Raw genomic sequence first — 22,625 nt, 5'->3', positions numbered from 1 at the left:
TGTATTAAATTCATTCTGGTATTTGTTAGTAGACCAAAAGTCAAGCCTGTCAACACATGTATTATGGGTTCATTCTTCAAAGTTAAAAAAAAAAAGACACACAAATTTTCATAATAAACTTCTGATATATGAAAATTCACTGTCTCATATTTATTCTTGGTTAAAGCAATTTTTCTTTAAATGCAATGCTTCTATAAAGAAATCAAATATATAAAGGATAATTCCTAGAAATTAAAAGGATGAATATTAATTGCTAAATAATGTGAATTACCCTTCCAATATAAAGTTTTCTTCCTATACCAGGTATAGCACCAAAATATCATGACCTGTGTCATAATTTTAGCAATCTTTATGATTCAGAGCTGCTTAACAAGCAGCTCCTCACCTCAGATTAATAGCAAGAAATTGTTGGCAATTAACACATCTTCCAACTCATCTTCTCCATTTTTTAGTGAAACTTTCTCAAGAATTCCTAAAATAGAATTGCCAATAAGGTCTAAAACCCAATGAATTCTGATAAATTCTTTCTCTCTAAAATAAGGTTGTTTACATCAAGGTATGTGCCAGCAATGTTAGTCTCGTGGACCAAGATAATTATTTGTGTCAAAGGAACACCAGTCCTATCAACACAGTCATCTAAAGGATGCAAGGATGACTTTCCAATTCCAAAGTTTCCTGCTTCTGATAACATCTACTAATGCAAAGTTTGTAAGAATTTTACCTGTATAGTTGTTTCATAATTCTTATAAACTGCTTCATTTAAGTAAACTGAAAAAAATGATTCCCTAAAAACATTACTAGTCAAATCTCCCAACAGTTATTAGAAGAGGTCATTCCACAAACAATGTTTACCTAGCTATTGCTGAATGTTGCTTAACAAGATATAAACTGTATTTTAAAACTAAAACACATCATACCAATCAGATAGGAGGCTACCATATCATAGCAATAGCTGATATTTGCATGCTGCAAAATCTGATAAATAAACCCATTCTTATTTAAAAGAATTATGTTGTTATTATTAAATAGCAAACATTATTATGAGACAAAACTTTTTAGTTAACATATTCATACCTTCACTGATCTGATTCTCTGATGAAATCACACTTCCTGAGGGCAAGGGACCAACTGAACTTGAGACTTCCACAGCCTGCCTCTTCTCAAAACTGAACTCTGGAAGTCTTGGAGCCTGGGGTCTGGTTTTTCTTGCAGGATTCAAGAAAAAACAGTAGGCACATCGGAAAGCTGCAGAGAATTTCAAAAAAATAAACAAACCCATAAACCAAAGAAAACTCAAGGACTAATCAGATAACTCTCAAAATTACTTTTGCATATAGTCAAAGAATCCTTCAAAAGTTATTCATCCTTGTGAAATTACACATGGTTTTAGTAATATTATTGCAGGTATCTAACCAAAGCTAATTTTTAAGCATACTTTCTTTTTCTTTTAAGCATACTTTCTAAGTATTACTGGAATATTAATTTTAAAACAGAAAAGGTAAATTATATAGCAGGTTAACTAATAACAGTAAAACAATACTAATAATGACCTAAATGTATTATAGAAATTTCATTTCTAGTTACCAGAACCATTAGCTATTTTTAAACCCAGAACCTCACTCATTTGCCCAAGAAAATGTAGTAAGTACATCATATTTGAGAAGCATAATTAATTTAGCACAATATTTTTTAACAGTGGCTATACATGAGAATCATCTAAGGAACTTTCAAACCATGCTGATGTCTAGAACCCCACCCCAGATCAAGCAGAGCAGACTTTTTGTACGTGGGCCCTGGACATCATAATTTAAAAAGCTATTCAGGTGATTCTGTAGCACAGTGAAGGCTGAGAACAGCTGGCCTAGAGGTTGTGCAGTGTTATGAGAAAAATATGAATTGTCTTTCCTGCTTCATCTATGTTCTAAAATAAGGACAATATGCCTGACCAATATGTACAAAGACAGTACCAAAAATAAAATGGCATTACATGGGGACTGGCATACAATGAAATATTTGAGAGTAAAATATTTTAAATAAGTGCCCAAGAGTTCTTACCAATGTATTCAAATTCTTCTTTCAAAGCCATGCCATTATGAGAAAAACACTGCTGACATATAAGGGCATATCTAAACCAAATGGAAAAATAAACAGACTAGTTACAAATGCAAACAAAGCCCATGGGAGAGTCTACTTTAGCCATCACAGCTAATTTATATTTTAATGTAGCTAGATATGTCATGACATTAAATGTTCTTAGTTAACAATAAATAATACTCTCTAAACATAGTAACAGCTAAAATTTCAACCACTTTAAAATATAATATACGTCACACTAAAAATAAACAAAGTGACAAATTAATATATCCTTATTAAGTTAGCAGAAACATTTGGTAATAGAACACTTAAATTTCAGTGTTTCCTAAAGTATATTCCAGGGGATGACAGAGTATGTGGTCATACTCTGACCCAAGTTCAATCTTATCTGACCCAAGTATGTGGTCAGATAAGATCACCCAAGTATGTGGTCAGATAAGATGGAACCTCTCACAGATTCACAGTGAGAAGTCTTGTAGTAAACAAATTAATTTTGTTTAGTTCAGTCCAAAGGTTAATATCTGTACATCATAATTCCTGCATCTATCCCAGTTACACTTAAACATCTTCCTCATTTTCTATTTGAGTCATTCTATTCTCTGCATATGTACTTAACAAAATATTTGTAAAAAACATTGTTTTGAATAGCATACAATTTATTATATTAACTTTAAATTCTAGTCCCTTATTAAATTGATAATATTAACCAATAACCTTGTCAAATATCTACTATACTATCCTAAAAAATTTTTTACTATGACAATTGCTTCACTCACATCATACCTATCTTCCTACAAGTACTGTAAAGGTAAAATAAGATAATAACTGGAAGAGTATTTTGAAACCTGTAAGTGCATAATGCATGTAAATTGTCCTCATTGTTATTAAAATTATCACCATCACCAAGTCCAGTACTGACATCTATAAAATGCCATTTCTTACAACCTATGAAGTTTTCACTATCTGTGTACTCTTCAAATTTAAGTTTTAGTGAAATGAATCAATTTCTCTAAAAATAACCTTACAGTAATATTATAATATATAGAGTTACAATATTTTTTGTTTTATATATATATTTTCTATATTTTATCTATATACTTTGTGCAAACTCCTACTGAAAAGAATAACTGAATATGCACTCTTTTGTAAGGCTATAAAGTACTACTTCATTATGTTTTAAAATAAGGAAACAGGAGCCACAAACCTACAGAAATCTAGTGTGTGCACACCCAACACATACACCATGACCAAGAAACTTTTTCTTCATTTGCATGTATTTACCACCCTGGTAAACATTACCTGTTTTGTGGACCATCACCAACTAAATATTCAACAATTCTATCCAAAGCACCTCGTTCTCGGGGGAGAATGGGTCTTGCTAAAGGTGGGCCCGGAGGATGAAGGCCTAGTAAATAAATAAATACATAAAAATGTATAAGGATGATTCAGTTACCAAGAACTACCTATGCTTGTCAGAACTTAAATGATTTTAACAAAACAAAAATAATATTGATTCTTATAAATCCTTATAGAGGATTCAAATTTTCATTAAAAAGGCTGTATGACAAAAAATGTTTAAATATGTGTTATACCAGAACCACCAACATAATCTATTAAGACATGAAGCTATGTGAGGTTCTGTACAAACTAATTTTTTAAATGCCACACTTTTAAAAGTATACATAAGAATAAATTAGGGAATTCCACTTTGAACCATAATAGAATCAGAGGGGGCATAATTTACCTTACTACCTAAAATAACTAAAATACTGTGCAAAATACGATGTAACAATTTCAAAGACATTGAGTATCAGGCAATGTAGGATAAAAATCTCTGAGAGACAAAAAGCAAATAAGATGAGCCATACAATTGATCCAGTTGGCTGCCTAGAAAGATTTCCAGGCAACAGCTCAGGGAGGGTAAACCCAGGTGAAGTGAATCCGTGTCCCTGAGATGAGGAGATAAAGCTGGAACTCTGGAGGAGCCAAGCAGTTTGACTTCACAGGAAAGGTAGAAGAGAATGCACAGAGCAAGAAAACCAAAGGTCTGCAGGCTATTCAACAGAGGCTAACTGACACATGCATATGAGGAAACTACCTGAGGACAAAGAACTGACCCAAAACATTAAAGGCAACAGAAGCTTACATGGAGCAAAATGTTGAACATTTTCACCAGCCAGCATGGAAAACTTCATAACTCACAGGTCACTGGTTAAGTATTGAGGAGTTTTATATAGGAATATAAAAATACCCTGTATCCAGTAAGGGAAAACTCATGTCTGGCATCAGATCAAAAATTATTAAATTTATAAATATTCAGAAAATTACAACCCATAATGAGAAAAAAACAATAAAAAATGACCCAAAAATGACAGAGATAATATAATTAGTAGACAAATACATCAAAACACTTATGACTATACTCCATATGCTTGAGAATCTAAACAAAAGATACAATGTTAAGTAGGGACACAGAAAAAATTTAAAAGACCCTAACTGACTTCTGCAGATGAAAACTACAGCATCTAGGATGAACAATCCACAGATGGGATGAATAACAATTTAGACATTACAGAGAAAAAATTAGTAAATGTCATACAAAGTGAAACATAAAGACTAAAAATATTTTTAAATGAAAAAATCATCAGCGAGCTGCAGAACCTATTACACATATGATTGGAGTCCAGAAGAAGAGAGAGAGGGAAAAGAAGATAGTATTTAAAGAAATAATGCACAAAAATTTTCCAAATTAGATGAAAAATATAAACTCACAAATTCAAAAATATCAACAAAACTTAAGCACAAGAAACATAATTTTACAAAGGATACAGCATATTCAAATTGCTTAAAACTAGTGATAAAGAGAAAGTCTTAAATGCAGTCAGAAAAAGATACATGATGTACAGAGAAACAGAGATAGGAATGACAGCACACTTCTCATCAGAAAAATAAGCAAGCCAGAAAACAATGAAACAGTATGTTTGAGGTTCTGGAGAAAAATGATCAACTTAGAATTCCATATTAGTGAAGAAATATTTAAAAAATAAAGGCAAAAAAGAAGGCTCTTTCAGACATACAATCTGAAACAATTCATCCCAAGAATTACATGACTGGAAATGTTAAAAGACATCCTTCAAGCAGAAGGAAAAGACATCAAATGAAAAGCTGATCTTTTCACCAAAGAAGAAGGATTACCAGAATGGTTACCATGTGGGTAAATATAGAAAAATTCTATTATTTAAATCTTTTAAAAGATAGTTTATGGTTTAAAGAAAAAGTAATTTGTTGTGAAGTTTATAATATATGTAGAAGTGAAATATATAATAACAACAGTACAAAGGCCAGGAGGGGAGAAATGTAAGTATACTGTTGTTAGATTCTTAAACTATTGTGAAATGGTATCCTATCACTTGCAGATAAATTGTGATAAACAAAGATATATACTGTAAACACCAAAGCACTCACTAAAATTACACGAAAAAGCAATATAGCTAATAAGGAAACAAAAATTATAAAATGGAATAAAAAAATACTCAATCCAAAAGAAAGCAGAATATGAGAAGAAAGGTAACAGAAAAGACTAACAGAAAAAAAGGACAGTAGAACATTTAAACACAAACCTATGCATACCAATCATTGCGTTAAATGTGTATGTCCTGAACATCCTCATTATGAGGCAAAGACTGCCAGAATGAATAAAGTAGCAAGACCAAATATATGCTCTTTACCAAAAAATATATGTCAAATAAATTAGAAGTATATGATAGAAAACACATATAAATATGCTGACAACCACTAATCAAAAGAAATCTATAGTAGCTATATTGATATCCAGCAGAGTAGACAGACTTTACAGCAAAGTATATTCTCAGATAAAAAAAGTAATTTCATGACAAAGGAGTCAATTTATCAAGAGGGCATAGCAATTCTAAATATATATGTGCATCATAACAGAGCTTTAAAATACATAAAGCAAAAACTAACAGAACTACAAAAAGAAATACACAATTGTACTTGAAGATTTCAACAGCCTTCTCTCAACAGTTGACAGAATAAACAGACAGCAAGTCATTAATAATACAGTGTTGATACAGAACAGCACTACTTACTACCAACTTGACCTCACTGACATTTATTGCCACTCTACCCAACAAAAACAGCATACAGTAATGCATTGCTTAATAACGGAGATAGGTTCTGAAAAATGCTTCATTCGGTGATTTTGTCATTATGCAAACATCATATAATGCACTTACACAAACCTATACAGTAAACAGCCTACTATGCACCTAAGCTATATGGTACAATATGGCCTATTGCTACTAGGCTACAAACCTCTATAGCATGTTACTGTACTGAATACCGTAGGCAATTGTAACCCAATGGTAAGTATCTGTGCATCTAAACATAGAAAAAGTGCAAGAAAAATATGGTATAAAAGATAAAAAATGGTACACCTGTATAGGGTGCTTTCTATGAATGGAGATTACAGGACTGGAAGTTGCTCTGGGTGAGTCAGTGAGTGGTGAGTGAATGCGAAGGCCTAGGACATTACTGTAGACTCTATGAACACTGCTCCACAAGACAAGCCCTCCCCCTGCTTCCTTCCAACAGGGTCGGAAATAGGCCACCAAAGTTGTCAATGCTGCTCCATGAACAGGGCTGTGGGCTGCAGTGACTGGAAACAGGGAGGAGAATCCGGCTGGGTAAGGCACAGATGGCCATGATAGCGAAGTCAGGAGGGAGGGGAAGGTAGCCTAAAGAGCAGTAGGAGTAAGAAATCAAGATGGAGATATACAGGGACATAAAGGATTGTCATGGAAACATGGTTTTGGCTACTGTATGTTGGGGCAGTGGTCAGATTAATGAACTTTGTAGTATTAAAAAAAACAGTGTTTAATACAGAGAGGATGTAGAATTAAGGACTTAATATTTTCACTCTGGTAATTTGTTTTTGGTTCCATTGACCCTATCTGACACAAAGAGCTCTCTCTGGCACTGAGCTGATAAAAGAAATAAAGCTTATCTATGCTTTATATCACTACAACCTGAAAATATTTCCAAAGTTCAAGGACAGGGTGGCTCCACTCTACCCCATAAACTTTTACTAAAGTGGCAATAGCACTTAACACTTCTTAAGATGGCCCCTGTGGACCTGTGTCTGTGTACAGGATCTTAGTTCCTCAACAAAGGATTTACAGCAACATTCTCTGAAGACTATCAAGCTAGATTGGGGAGGGCTGACTACATTATGCTGGGGGGACCAGCTCCTCTGAGCTGAAACAGATCAGTGGCTGATTGACTGGGATGTAATCTGTATACTAAAAACTGAGGTTCTGAGAGTAAGATGGAATCTGTTGCCAAGCCCAACAGATACTGTTCCCATTCGAGAAAAAATTCCTCCTGAACCACATAGTCTTCCATTCCTTACAGGAAATTCATCTCCATTACAACCTTATGAGACCATCATCATATATGTGGTCTGTTATTCACCAAAACATCATTATGTGGCACATAACTACATTCTTTTGAATGAGCATAAAAGAGATGATATTCTGAGACAAAACAAGTTTCAATACACTTAAGACAATTCAAATAATACAAAGCGTATTTGCTGGTCACAACGAATTAAGTAAAAATCAGCAATAGAAAGGCATAGGAAAAACCTCCAAATATTTAGAGATGAAATACCATATTTTGCTGTGCATAATGTGCACTTTTTGACCAAATTTTTGAGGGAAAAATAAGGGTGTGCATTATACATGGGTGGTACCTGAAATACCTTGTATCTGTCCTTGTGTTTTGTAATCATTTGTCACATAAAATTTCCTGTACTACATGTTCCAAAAATGCTAAAATCCCTGTATAATACAAAAAACAAGTATCTAAATATAAATAAATAAATAATTGAATCAAAAAATTAAAACAAAAGTTTTATTTCCTGAAAGTTTGGTCCCAAAATGTGGGTATGCATTATCCATGGGAGCACATTATACACAGCAAAATATGGTAATATACATCTAAATAATAAAGGAAATTAGAAAGTATTTTTAAATAAATAAAAAATTTTAGAAACATATCAAATTATGACATGCAGCTAAAATAGTAATTAGAGGAAATTTTATAACTATATTTCCCTATAACTATAGATACAGGAAATACCTATAACACTAAACACCTACAAAAGAAGATAGGTTTAAAAATCATGATTTCAGCTTCTACCTTAAGAAACTAAAAGCAAAGAGCAGATAAAACCCAATGTAAACAGAATAAAAGAAATAATAAAGATCAGAGAGAAAACAAGTAAAATAGGAAATATAAAAATAATAGAGAAAAACTGGTTATTTGAGATCATAAAATTGGTAAACCCCTAGCCAGACTTATCAGAAAAAGAGAGAAGACACAAAATACTAACATCAGGAATAAGAGAAATGGCATAAATCCAAATTGTAAAGATATTAAAAATAAGAGCATATTATGAATAAATTTAAGCCAGATATCTTTATGTTAGCTGTCATAGACAGATTCCTTGAAAGACTACAAAATTACCATAGCTGACTCAACAAGAAATAGGTAACTATTCATTTGTTAAAATTTTGTTAACAATTTTTTCATCTCTGTTCATGAGGGATATTAGTCTATCATCTATCTTTTTTTTTTAAAAAAATTAACTTTTGCCACGGCTGGTGTAGCTCAGTGGATTGAGCGCCGGCTGCGAACCAAAGTGTCGCAGGTTTGATTCCCAGCCAGGGTACATGCCTGGGTTGCAGGCTATAACCCCCAGCAACTGCACATTGATGTTTCTCTCTCTCTGTCTCCCTCCCTTCCCACTCTGAAAATAAATAAATAAAATATTTTTTTTAAATATTAACTTTTTAATTAAAATCTTTTACAAATAAAACATCAGGTCAAGATGTTTCAACCTGTAAATTCTACCAAACATTTAAGAAAGAAATATCAATTCTACATAAATTTATACATAAAATTGAAGACAAGGGAATACTTCTCATATAAGGCCAGAATTATTCACTGATACCAAAACCAGAAAAGTATTACAAGAAAAAAAAACACTATAGACTGATATCCCTAACGAAAATTGATATAAATACTTATAACAAAATTCTAGTAAACTGAACTTAATAATATATATAAAAAATAAAACATCACGACCAAGTAAGATTTATCCCAGGAAAGCAAGGTGGTTTAACATTAAAAAAAGTCAATGTATTCCACTAAACAAACAGAGGTTAAAAATACAACACACAAAAGGAGAAACTAAAACCCCTATATAAGCATCTCAATAGATGTAGAAAAGCATTTGACAAATTCCATAATCCATTACTAATAAAAACCTTCAGCTAACTAGAAATAGAAGGGTACTTCCTCAACCTGGTAAACACTATTTATTAAAAAACAAATAAATATACTATAACTAACATTATGCTTTCCTCTTAAGATTAGCAATAAGACAGCCCTGGCTGGCGTAGCTTAGTGGATTGAGCACAGGCTGCAAACCAAAGTGTTGCAGGTTCGATTCCCAGTCAGGGCACATGCCTGGGTTGCAGGCCACAGCCACCAACAACCACACATTGATGTTCCTCTCTCTCTCTTTCTCCCTCCCTTCCCTCTCTAAAAATAAATAAAAACTTTAAAAAAATTAGCAATAAGGCAAGGATGTAAGTTCTCACTACTTCTATTCAACATTGTACTAAAGGTTCTAACTAGTGTAATAAGGTGAAAGAAAAAAAGGAATCAAGATTAGAAAGAAAGAGTACAACTGTCTTTATTCATAGACAATTTGATAGTCTATGTAGAAAATATCATGGAATCTATAAAAAAGCTATTAGAATTAAGTGAGTTTAGCAAGATTATAGAATATATGGTCAATATACATAAATCAATTTGTATTTCTCTCTCTATATAAATAATAAACAATTGAGCATAGTTTTTTTAAAATACTATTTACAATTTGATCAAAAATATAAAATAATTAGATGTATATTTAACAAAAAAAATGTGCAACACCTATATACTGAACACTATAAAACAGCACTGAGAGAAACTAACAATCTAATTAAATGGAGAAATATACTGTGTTCATGTAAATAAATTTGGTTATATCAGAAGAGAGGAATGGAGCCCTGGCTCAGTTGCTTTAGCTCTGGCCTGAGAACCAAAATGTCACCAGTTGGATCCCCAGTCATGGCACATGCCTGGGTTACAGGCCAGGCTCCCAGTTGGGGGCAGACAAAAGGGAGGAGGACAAGGATTGATGATGTATCTCTTTCACAACAATGTTTCTCTTCCTCTCTTTCTCCCTCCCTACTCCTCTCTCTAAAAATAAATAAATATTTTTTTAAAAGGAGAGAGGAATGGAGAGTGGGTAGTGGAAGAATAACCTAGAATTTAGTTAATGATTTATGTCATATAAAAACAGTAACAAGTATAAAGAATTACACATTCAAGCTTTATGAAGTGTAACTCCACAATCTCCCAAAAGTGAAAAGTGAATTATTTGCAGGAGATACTCTGAACTGAATGACAACACAGAAGAAGGCACTGAGAAGAAAACTGGAGGATAAAATAAATAAGATGTAATGTTTGCCTTTGTAAAACAAGGCAAGATGAACCTAAGAGTAAGATGTACAGCAATGGAGATTTACATGAAGACCTCACAGAAGCCTTTGAAACCAAATGACACCTTGTTGGAACAAGCCTTGCAATACAAGGATACAAGGTTTTCAAATTGACTATGACAAACACTTTAAAGCATTCAAGATAGACTTTAGGGTAGGAACATTATATTAGTATTTTAAAGAAGAAGAAAAGAGATTTGCTTTGTAAATAATCATGAACCTAAAGGCGGCTACCAACTGAAAAAGGGCAATGATGTCAAAATTAGTTATTAGTACAAAATTTAGGTTCTAGAAAAAGTTCTTAGTATTACAAATCAAGTACATTTTTCTCTGATTTTATAAGATAGTTGTTTGCTTGTATTAACAACATTCCATCATCACCATCAAAAAATAAACTTTACTGTAGACATTAAGTGTCATCTCTTATCATAAATTTTTCAGCTGGAATAAGCATGCCAAGTAAGATTTTGTTGTTCAATTAGTTTTCTGTATTTCCCCCCCTCCCCTGGTCCAAATAAGATTTTGAAAGCATTTAAGCTAATTTAACTTTTGCTGGGATATTTTACTTCTACATGTTTAAAATGAAAATGTCCATAAAGGAATCTGAATATATGAAATAACAGATTTCATTAAAATGTCTTAAACTTCTTACATCCTTAGTAAATTTTAAAGTAACACATTTTCATATTCATGCTGTTAAGGATAACAGTAATTAATACAAACATCAAGAGCAATCATTGTAGGAATACTGGTCATTTTTATACAGCTTGGCAAATTATCAAATACCTGCTGCTTATTAATTTTCAAACATATGGGAGCCCTGTGGTAATACACATTAAATTGATTGTCTTCCACAAATATGGCATAATGAAAAAATGAATTATTAATCTTCTCTATAAGAAATCACTTAACTCATTCATACTTTTGGCAATGTATAACCTAAATACAAAGTCTTTTATATAGAAACCAATTAAAAACTTTAGTAAAATGTTATATTGAAATGATCATGAAATTTAGGCCATTATTCCTTCTAACCCTATGCTTACATGTGCAATACACTTATTATTTTTTGTAAGTTGCTAAACTTTCATTTCTTTAAAACTAGTTAGATTCACAAATGCATATAATACATACATTCTCACATAAAAAACATCATTTCATTAAACAACTAAGAACTTTACAAACCATGGATATCTCAAATCAGATTGCAACTGAAAGATGAATAATTTTCAATCAATTTATTTTTTCTCAATTTCACAAAATATATGGCTACCTTAACGGACATCATATGTCAAGTTTAAAAGTATTTTTTCAATAATTGTTTTAAAAATTATGATTTGTATACATTTCATTTGCAGCCAGATTTCTTAATGTTTGTAAGTTAATAGTTTTCTAAAATCTAATGCTGTTTTTTTTTTTTTTTAAGAAAGATCAGGGAAAAAAATCTACTATAATATTAACATTTAGATTGTTTATTGATTTTATTACATAAATGCCCTGAATACCTGATCCAACTACTGACTTGCCTCAAAATCATTACCAATTATGTTAGTAATTAGTCATAAAAATACAAAAATAATCTAAGTTAAAATTAAATATCCTAAAATAAAATAATTTACAATGATATTCAAGAACTCAACGTGGAAATCTACATAAAATAATGTGAGGTGCCAAAGCAGAGAACTTCCAAGTCCCAATGACACCCCAAAAGAAAACTGCAGAGTAATATAATCTATTACACTGCAAAAATCAGATCTTCCCCCAGTGAGCTATCACACTAAAAAAGGAGAATTCAAAGGAATGAAATGGTAGTAAATGAATATATTAATTTAATAGGACTTTGTGTTAAATTATCTGTCAGAAAATACTTAGGTTCTTTGGCTTAAAAAAAAGACATAGCATAATCAATAAAATATAATTAAAAGAAAAACAAAAGATAAAAAAAGAAGACTTTCTCCAACGACAACATACAGATGGCCAACAGACATGGAAAGATGCTCAAAGTCATGAATCATCAGAGAGATGCAAATTAAAACCACAATGAGATATCACTTCAGAATGGCCATCATCAATGAATCGACAAACAAGTGCTGCAAGGATGTGGAGAAAGAGAATACTTTTTGCATTGAGGAATACAGGCTGGTACAACCTCTGTGGAAAGCAGTATGGAGATAACTCAAAAAATTAAAAATGGATCTACCTTATGACCCAGCAATCCCATTTCTGGGAAAGTATCCAAAGAAACTCAAAACACTAATCTGAAACAACATAAACATCCCTATGTTCATTGCAGCATTATTTGCAATCTCCAAGATACAGAAGCAGCCCAAATGCCCATCAGTAGACAAGTGGATAAAACAATGGTGGGACATTTACACAATGGAATACTACTTGGCTGTAAAAAAAGAAAAAAATTTTACCCTTTGCAACAGCATGGATGGACCTGGAGAACATTATGCTAAGTGAATAAACTAATCAGAGAAAGACAAATACCATATGATTTCACTTATATGCAGAATCTAATGAACAAACTGAAATAATAAGCAAAAAACAGAGACAGACTCATAAAGAGCAGATGACAACTATTGGGAGGGGGGAGGGGGAGGGTAGAGGAATTAAGCAAAAAGGAAAAAGGACTCATGGACATGGACAACAATGTGGTGGCTTCCAGCAGGGAGATGGGTATAAGGGTTAAATGGTAATGGAAAAAATACAATAAAAAATCTTTTAAAGACTTCAATACTAGTCTATATTAATAATAGTACTGTATACCACAATGAAGGAATATTCTTCCTGAAATATGTTAAGTAATTCTCATGTTTAAAATATGTGAAGGGTGTAGCAAAAAGCATAAGTTTTTAACAATCATAAATATATTCCAAAAGTGTTCTCTTTTATCCCCATTTTGTAAAATCTGGAGCCATTCTAAAGCTGAATATAAAAAGATATGCTATACTGTTGACTACAGAATACTAAAAAATTTTATTGCCATTTAAACAAAGAAGCCATAACAGTTAAATGAGCTTAAGAAATAGGTTTCAGTATCACAAGGTGCCAGCTGTAAAGAGTTATGGCTAATTGAATATGGAACTCCTGCTTAATCAGATAACTGCTCTGCTATTTCCAAATGAAATGCCATTTCCATACTGTCTGAAAATGGCTCGTTTTATTGGTAACCGGAGAAAACAATATAAACTGTAAATAACATTAAGTGCTCTGTTTACCCATTCCAGGCACTGAAGTAGCAGGGGATCCAAGACGTCTCGGTAACACATTTGATGATAGGGCTGGAGTAACTGTTCTTTCTGGGGGTCCACCAGGGGCTGAAGTGTCCTTTGCTGGTCCAGGAGTGACTGGAACTTGTGGAGGAGGGCCCTGGCTAGAGCTTGCTGGTGTTGGAGAAAGGTTTCTTTGAGCTACAGTTCGCTGACGAATCTCTGGGAATAAGAAGTATATACTAAATTTAATATCCAATATACCACATCAGCCAATATCACAAATATTACTTACATTTAATAAAGTTTAGCGCCACCGAAAGGCATCTGTAGAGCCAATATGCTTGTAATAAGAAGTCATAAAATGGAACCTTGAAAACTGACTATAAGAGTACTCCATTTCTGAACCTACAAGTCAATCACATATATTTTACAAACCAAGCCTTGATCTCACTCTATTTACTGATATCACTTTTTAAAATAAATTAAAATAAAATCATCATCCAATTATGTGTCATGTCTTTTATAGCAGTCCTTCCTAATACACGATAAAGTAAGCATATCAGAATTAGTGAAAATCCTAGTGGAAATTGCAGATTTGTTTTTCCAGATAAAAATAATGGTAACTCTATGAAATGAATGAATAAATATATTCTGGAATTATCAAATAATTTATGAGGTAATTAATCTAAGTGGTCATAAAAATGCCAATAAAGTATTCTTTACTATTAGATACCATGTCTGTTCTCCATCATACTATGGCTATCTTTTTTTAGTAAATTTCTTTTTGCTAATATATTCAAAGGAAAACTTCCACTCAAAATAATGTATCCTCAAAAATAAATCTTATATTTAGTTGCAGAAATTATAAGATTTTCTGTAATGGGTTGGCAAATGTGCCACATCCAGGCTGCTGCCTCTTTTTGTAGTTTTACTGAAACACAATAATGCTCTTTTGTTTACATACTGTCTATGGCTGCATTAAAAAAGAGTTGAGTAGTTGCAACAGAGACCATATGGCTCTCAAAGCCGTTTACTCTATTTACTATCTGGCCCTTTACAGAAAGTTTTATGATCCCCTAACTCAATAACATAAAACTCAATTCTATCATTCCCCATTCCCACCAATACCTTACTTGAATGTTGATGGTAACATCTCAAGTAAAGAAGCACTTATGGCTTTTTAATTCTACATATCACAATGAATTATTACAAATCTTGAAGTAGTGGGCTGAAACTAAAGAAGTTAAATTTTAATTGGCATGATTGACAAAAATGCACATTTTCACAAGCAAAATAGATTGGGACTTTATTTGACAGTTAAAGATTTTCATGAAAAGTTCATTGCAATCAAACGTACAGCTCTAGCATCAGATTTCAATTTACTACAATCTAATCTACTGGTTAAGAACCTCGGCCCAGTGGTCAGAAATGTTTGGTTGGAATCCTGGCTGTTGCTACATTACCCCAGAGGGATTAACTTCACTAAGTCTATTCTTAACTCCTAAGATTGCTATAAAGATTAAATAAAATAGTATCTGTAAATTGAAAGCTCACATTTATTGAATACTTATCACTTCATGTGACCATGCTTTCACACAATTAAATATTTTCAAATGACCAGATAGCTGTAATTACTGGAACCAACTAATTTTCCACTGATCGTTTTTTTTTCAAATGTGATGGGTTTATTTTATTTTGCTCGTATGCAAAACCAAAGACTCCACCACAGCACAGAGATCATATATTGATCTCTGTAAAAGGCCATGAAAAAGTAGTGTGGGACACGCAGGACGTAATGTACAAACTGGAAAAATGGGTTGTTTCCTTGATAACATGATACTACACTGTTGTCGCTGAGGAACATGTTTAAAATAATACTGTAAAGCTGAACTGAAGTGTGGCACAAATATAGTACTAAACACTTAAGACCTATATAATTTTATTAACCAATGCCACTCCAGGCAACTTCCAGGCATGCCTTCCAGCACCTCACTTAGGATGGACTTGCCATCTGTAGACTTCAGTATGTGGGAGGATTAACAATTCTTTGGAAGAATAAAAAATTCACACTTTTGAAATTATGGAGAAGAATTTTAAGTCCAAAACATAGTGGGTTCATTTCTCTTCATCTCCAGGGATAAATCTGATGATTTATTCAATACCTCATTAAGCTTCTAGTTCAAATCCCAACCCAAACTCGTGACCTCTTGCATTGAAGTTCTTTCCATTGATTAAAACTGATAGGGTCAGTCTGACTCCTGGTCGAAGAGTCTGAGTATAACTCAGTCCAATCAGGCATTATTTACTTTAATAGAGAGAGAAGTTCTACAATCCAACTTATATTCAGCAGTGATGCCAAAATGGTTGTTGTTATTGCCAGCAAAGTAGTCTCTAACCTAGCCACTGCAATAATAAATTACAATCATGTCATCATTATATAAATAGAACTGTCTTTATATTTGGCTACTTTCATGCACTTTATATAGAAAATTCCAGATTTTACTTGGACTAGTTGTATCCTAATATCTTCTGCAAGTTAGCTAGTCACTTACGTAATAATCACAAGGAATATGATAACAAGGAACACCTTAAAAGGTAGTTACACACTAGGAAACCCATTAAATACTACAAAAGGTACTGAGATCAATAAAGTCATATTAAGATATGGTCATTTAAATTAATTTTAAAAAACAAGGCATCAAAGATTATAAATCATTTTTAGGTGATTTCAGATAAAACATAAAAGATGACATTTTATTCCAAATAAAATTTAACATTTATTAGACTACATTAAAAGTAGCTATTATCTTTTCACTTCTTAAACAAAGACTTGAGACTGCTTCCTCTGAATGTGCATTTACTCTGTGAAAATTAACCAAAGCATACTTTTAACAGCACTCATGTGTTGGAGCTCCAGTGGCGCAATCGGTTAGTGCACGGTACTTAACAGCACTCATGTGCTGCTGAAAGGTGAGGTATATAACTACCTAGTAAGCAAAGAACATCATGTCTAGCATGCCATAAGAAATTTGGTGTGATAACTTCTAAATTTAAATCTAGGCAGAAAGATGGGAGGGGAATGATAAGTTTAAAAGGAGAGGGAAAGGGAGAAAACAGTTTCATCATTTTCAAAGGAAAAGCAGGTAACAAAGACAGTATGGTGATTACCAGAAGGAAAGAGGAGTGGTGGAAGGTAGCAGAGGGCAAAGCAGAGATAAATGGTGATGGAAGGAAACCTGACTTTGGGTAGTGAATACACAATGTACAGATGATGTATTATAGAATTGTATGCTTAAAACCTATATAATTTTATTAACCAATGTCACTCCAATAAGCTCAAGTTTTAAAAGTTACATATCAATAGTTAAAAACAGCTAGTGATACAATCTAAATTTATATTTGGAAAAGTGTTACGAAATATTCTGGTAGTCTCAGTTTAAAATATGTAAGATTTCTCAACTTTTAGCCACTTGCCACTCACAAATGCTGGTATTATAACTACACCAAAAAGTTTCTAGTACTCACCAAAGTAGCCATATTAGTTATATTCAACATTTCTTGCATTTAAACATAAAACAGCATCATTCTCCGCCCCCAACACACAAAAGATTTACCAAGCGTTCCACAACAATCTAGTATAGTATCATAAGGAGTATTCCATCAAGTCAACTCTTTTTTTTTTTTAAGACTTTATTTATTTATTTTTAGAGAGAGGGGAAGAGAGGGAGAAAAACATAAATTGGTTCCCTTTTGCATGTGTGCCCCCAACTGCAGACCTGGCCCACAATGCAGGCGTATGTCCTGACCAGGAATCGAACTGGTGACCTTTTGCTTTGTGGGACAACACTCAACCAACTGAGCTATACCTGTCAGGGCCCCATAAAGGTCAACTCTTGACAGGAGGATGTTTTAACATCCTTATCAATGACCAATGAATAATTTGATAAAAATCACACTCATTGAATATCAGGAAACATCTACATTTTAAATTCAAAATAAAGCAAATATAGTCAAAATGTGTTTAAAAACTACTGCCCTGGCTGGCATAGCTCAGTGTATTGAGCACTGGCTGAGAACTAAAGGGTCACTGGTTAGATTCCCAGTCAGGGCACATGCCTGGGTTGCAGGCCAGGTAACCAGTGGGGGCCACATAAGAGGCAAGCGATCACTGATATTTCTGTCCTTCTCTTTCTCCCTCCCCTCTCCTCTCTATGTTTTAACATCTTTTTTTTAAAAAAAACTACTATATGTGAAAGACAAATACCATATGATCTCACTTTTAACAGGAACCTAATCAACAAAACAAACAAGCAAGCAAAATATAACCAAAGACACTGAAATTGAGAACAGGCTGACAGTGACCAGAGGGGAGAGGAGAGGGAACTTCAGGGGGAAATGGGAAGGGTTTGTAGGAACAAGTATAAAGGACACATGGACAAAAACAAAGTGGGTTGGAAATGGGAGGGTGGTGGGAAGGGCTGGGGGGGTGGGTTGGGATGGAGGTAAAAGGCAGAAAACTGTACTTGAACAACAATTAAACTACTATATGATAATAAACAAAAGGAAGAAAAGTTTAAAATAATGATAACACAGGACAATTGCTAAAGCACCTATTCTGGGATCAAACTGGTTTGATTTAAATTTTAGCCCTGGCTGGTGTGGCTCAGTGAATTGAATGCCGGCCTGCAAACTGAATGGTAGCTGGTTTGAATCCTAATCAGAGCGCATACCTGGGTTGCAGGCCAGTTCCCCCACTGGGTATGTGTGAGAGGCAACCAATCAATGTATCTCGCACATCGATGTTTCTCTCCCTCTCTTTCCACCTCCCTTACCCTCTCTTTAAACATAAGAAAATAATTTTTTTAAAGAATTTAAAGAAAAATTACATTTTAGCTCCACCCATTTATTAAATATACATGCAGCCTTTACCAAGTTGATAACATCTCTCAGTTCAGCTTCCTCATAATAAGAATATTTACCTCTTACAGTTTTGATAAAGATTAAATGAGATGATCAATGCAAAGAGCTTAGCCAGCGCACAGAAAAATTACTTAATAAGCAATAACTAACAGAAGTAGTACACATCTAAAGGTTCCCAGAGATTACAATAAATCAATAGTTAAGCAATCTAGAATTTCTAAATCAATTACTAAAAAAGTTATTGATTTACAAATTAAATGTTTTCCTAAAGTTATCTGTGAACTTATTTAAATGCTTAAATTCACAATTTAGGTAAAAACTTAAATCTGTAACCCTAGCTTGCTATTAAATAACTCTTGAAATAAATGTGCTATAATACACATAATTATCTCTTAATTTATCAGGTTTTTTAAAAAACTTTCACTGACTTATTTTTAGAGAGAGGTGAAGGGAGGAAGAGAGGTAAAGAAAAATCAATGTGCAAAAGATGCATTACTAAGAAAGGTATCTTCAAGCAGAAAACTTGCTAGTTATACCACCTGCTGGACTTTAGTTGAGTCTTCTTGTTGTTCTGCTTTTTAAAGAATACATTTTGCTTTATAGCTCTGTATCTCACCCCCAACTGGGGACCTGGCCTGCAACCCAAGCATGTGCCCTGACTGTTACCAGATTTTTAAATGCTGCTTCTTTGCACACTGGTAGAACATTTTGTGTTTGTTTTGGTATTACACTGTAGTAGGAATAATACCATACAATGTTTAGGAGGCATGGATTTTCATCCTACCTGATAGCACCTGTGAACTAAAAAGTCTTTTGTATAGTTTGGGTTTCAAATTTCTTTTTAAGAGTGTTGGCAGAACTACAAATACAGTGGTACCTCGGTACTGGTCGTTAAATCGTTCTGGAACTTGTGACAAGCAATGGAAGAGTGCTGAAACCCACCAGTACCGAGCAAGCGATGAGTGATGAAGCACTGTCTCTTGTGGAGTGGCTTCGTGACTTATACAATTTGTGGCAAGTGCAACAAGTCCCAAGCAAGAGCCAAATGCTGAAATGTTTTTTTCCTCACCAAAATGCAGTAAGTATAGGATTTGATGTGTTCTGAAGCCAATGAGTACCAAGATAAGACTGCACAATCCTCATTATTTGCCTTAGTACAGATCACGTTTTCTGAACTACTGTGTCTGTTCTAAACCTCATTAAGAAAAAATTTCAATAAATTTTAGTAATGAGAAAAAAATCTTTATGCATATGTAGAAGCTTAAATTTAGGGTGAATTTGTCTCTTTATAAGTATGACTGAGATGTAGTATGGGGATATATCTTTAAGAGAGTTTCTATTTTTTAAATTATATAAATTTAGGTCTCATTGTTTAAATTCATATAAATATAATTCCTTTAAATAACCAAAATAATAAATATCATGCATCTGACATCTCTTCCTCTCACTTTCAAAATTTATTCTAAAGTCTACATTCACTATAGCATCTTCTTCACATCCTACTCATACCAAGCTCCTTTAAATACAGTTTCTGACCTACTTCTCTACTGAAGTTATTTTCTTAATAAGTTGATGGCTTTTTATTAACAGAAATGACTCCATAACATCTTCCTCTCCACAAAGGCAAAGTTTTTTGAAAAAACAATAAAGAACTTTCTCAACATTTCACTCCTCAACACAACACAATCTGGTTTTTGTGTTCCTTTGTAGCTACTACAGCATCATCCACCACTGAAGGTTACCATTGCTCTGGTTACATCACCATTATTATTATTATTAGGGCTGTTCTCTACCAAATCCGTTATCTGCTAGGAACTATATCAGGTGCTTTATGTGAGATTACTACTTTATGTAATATTTAGACCAACTCTTCTCACTTTTCAAAAGAAACCAAAGCTCAGAAGCTAAGTAACTAACTTGCCAAAAGTCTCACAGTAAAATAAGAGCTAGGGCTACAATTTAAACCCCAGTTTTTATGACAAGCAACAACACCCTCACTCTTTTATATAACCTCTCAAATGCAATGACCTCATTCATTTGTCTTCTACTTACTTGACTCTTTCAGACTCTGACAGCGCATGCCATCTCTACTACACTTCAACTTTTTAGATGCCAAGTTAGTTCAGCTTTTAACTCTGTTCGTTCCTTCTGTCTTTCTCCCGGGAGCCTTTCTCCAACTATCTTTACATATTAATGCACCCTAGGGTTCTGCCATGGATCCTCTTCCTTTATTTTCTCTCCCTAGACTTCACTCAATCCCATGGTTTCAATAACTGTCACCTATACTTCCCATAATTCCTAATCTGTATCTACAACCTCAACCTTTTTCCTGAGCTCCATATGAAATAGCCATCTATCAACCACACCATCTGAATGTAATTCCCACTCAACAGATCCAAAAGCAAATTATCTTTTACACAAACCTACTACTCCAATTCTTATGTTCCTTTCTTGCTTAAAACACTAACATTTAACCAGTTACCCAAGCCAAAAACCAAGGCAATCCTTTGACACCTATCCCACTCCTCACTTTCCAAATTGGAGTACCTGCCATCAAGTCCTGTCAATCTACTCTTAACCTCTTCCTTTCTCAATTCCTTCACCACAACTTTATGTAACACAGGCCCTTACCTCTTACTTATATTAGATGATGTCCTAATTGATCTCCATGTCTTCAGCCTTGCTCTCTTCAATCCATTCTCCATGTTTAAAAAAAAGTATTCTTGCCAAAATGCAAACTTGATCTAAAAGGCAAAGCCTCCAGTTGCTTTCCATATAGCCTATAATATCCCAATCTCCATAATGTTACATATAAAATGCTTCATAATTATCCCTCCCTCACTGAAACTCTACTGCTCTTTTCTAGGCATATGGAAAATGAGCCCCTCTAGATACCAAGTTCTCTCTTCTTGTCTTTGCATGTGAAGTAGACCTGGAGAGTCTCTTCAGGTGTGTTCTCAAAGCAAATTGTTATTAAAATTTATAATGCACTGTGATCCGTGCTTATCTTCACTGTAGTCCTTAGCATGCTAAGATTATTTACATGTGCATACCCCTTTTTAAACCAAGAGCTAATGGGCAAAAACTGCGTTTTTGTAGTCCCAGGACGTGGCAAGGTAATTGGCAGAGTAAGAGCTTAATGAAGGTCTAAGAAACAAATTTATCTTTCTCCTGCATTTCAATATCAAATTTCCAACTGCCTACTACCCACTTACATGATATAGTAGGGAGAATAATAGCCTCCCAAACATATCCACTTCCTCATCCCCAGAACCTATAAATATGTTATGTTACATGCAAGAGGAATTAAGGTTGCAGATGAAATTAAGAATATTAAGTCAGTTGAATGTGTATTGCCAGCTGCACTGAGAATTTCAGCCTAACTTCAGAAGACCAGAAAAAGGTATCTTCAAGTAGAAAACTTGCTAATCATACCACTTTCCCGCCTTTAGTTGAGTCTTTTTGCTGATCTGCTTTTTAAATAAAGAACACATTTTGCTTTATAGCTTTCTCTCAATATTTACTTTTTTCAATCACTTTGATGATTTCTTTCTACTCTCATCTCCTACCTCTCTCAACTTTAAACTGCCTGTACCTTTCAGTTCACCAAGGTCCCATTTGGAAAATTACTATTTTATAACATTTAAACAAAATTCATGAATTCAAATTTTCCTTTTATTTTCTTCTGCTTAACACAATTAGTAAGCAACCACTATGAGTAAGGCCCTACTGAATGAGATTCAGCACTGCGTATAGA

At 33.6% G+C, this 22,625-nt stretch overlaps 1 protein-coding gene across 5 annotated transcripts in view; it reads right to left on the bottom strand.

Annotated features, from left to right (window-relative positions):
• LNPK (lunapark, ER junction formation factor) overlaps positions 1 to 22,625 on the bottom strand; it is a 79,217-nt gene that overhangs the window by 11,912 nt on the left and 44,680 nt on the right. For all 5 annotated transcript variants that reach the window (XM_036023263.1, XM_036023262.1, XM_028509766.2 and 2 more), the window contains 4 exons: positions 13,955 to 14,167; positions 3,394 to 3,499; positions 2,056 to 2,126; positions 1,075 to 1,245 (listed from right to left, as the gene is read on the bottom strand). In XM_036023263.1, the coding sequence (XP_035879156.1) occupies positions 1,075 to 1,245; positions 2,056 to 2,126; positions 3,394 to 3,499; positions 13,955 to 14,167 (561 nt within the window). The remainder of the gene's footprint in view (positions 1 to 1,074; positions 1,246 to 2,055; positions 2,127 to 3,393; positions 3,500 to 13,954; positions 14,168 to 22,625) is intronic.

This window comes from Phyllostomus discolor, chromosome 4 (genome assembly GCF_004126475.2).
Source record: "Phyllostomus discolor isolate MPI-MPIP mPhyDis1 chromosome 4, mPhyDis1.pri.v3, whole genome shotgun sequence".
Classification (NCBI taxonomy): domain Eukaryota; kingdom Metazoa; phylum Chordata; class Mammalia; order Chiroptera; family Phyllostomidae; genus Phyllostomus; species Phyllostomus discolor.
The sequence above is the reverse complement of the archived record's forward strand: the minus strand, read 5'-3'. Positions and strand labels throughout refer to the sequence as shown.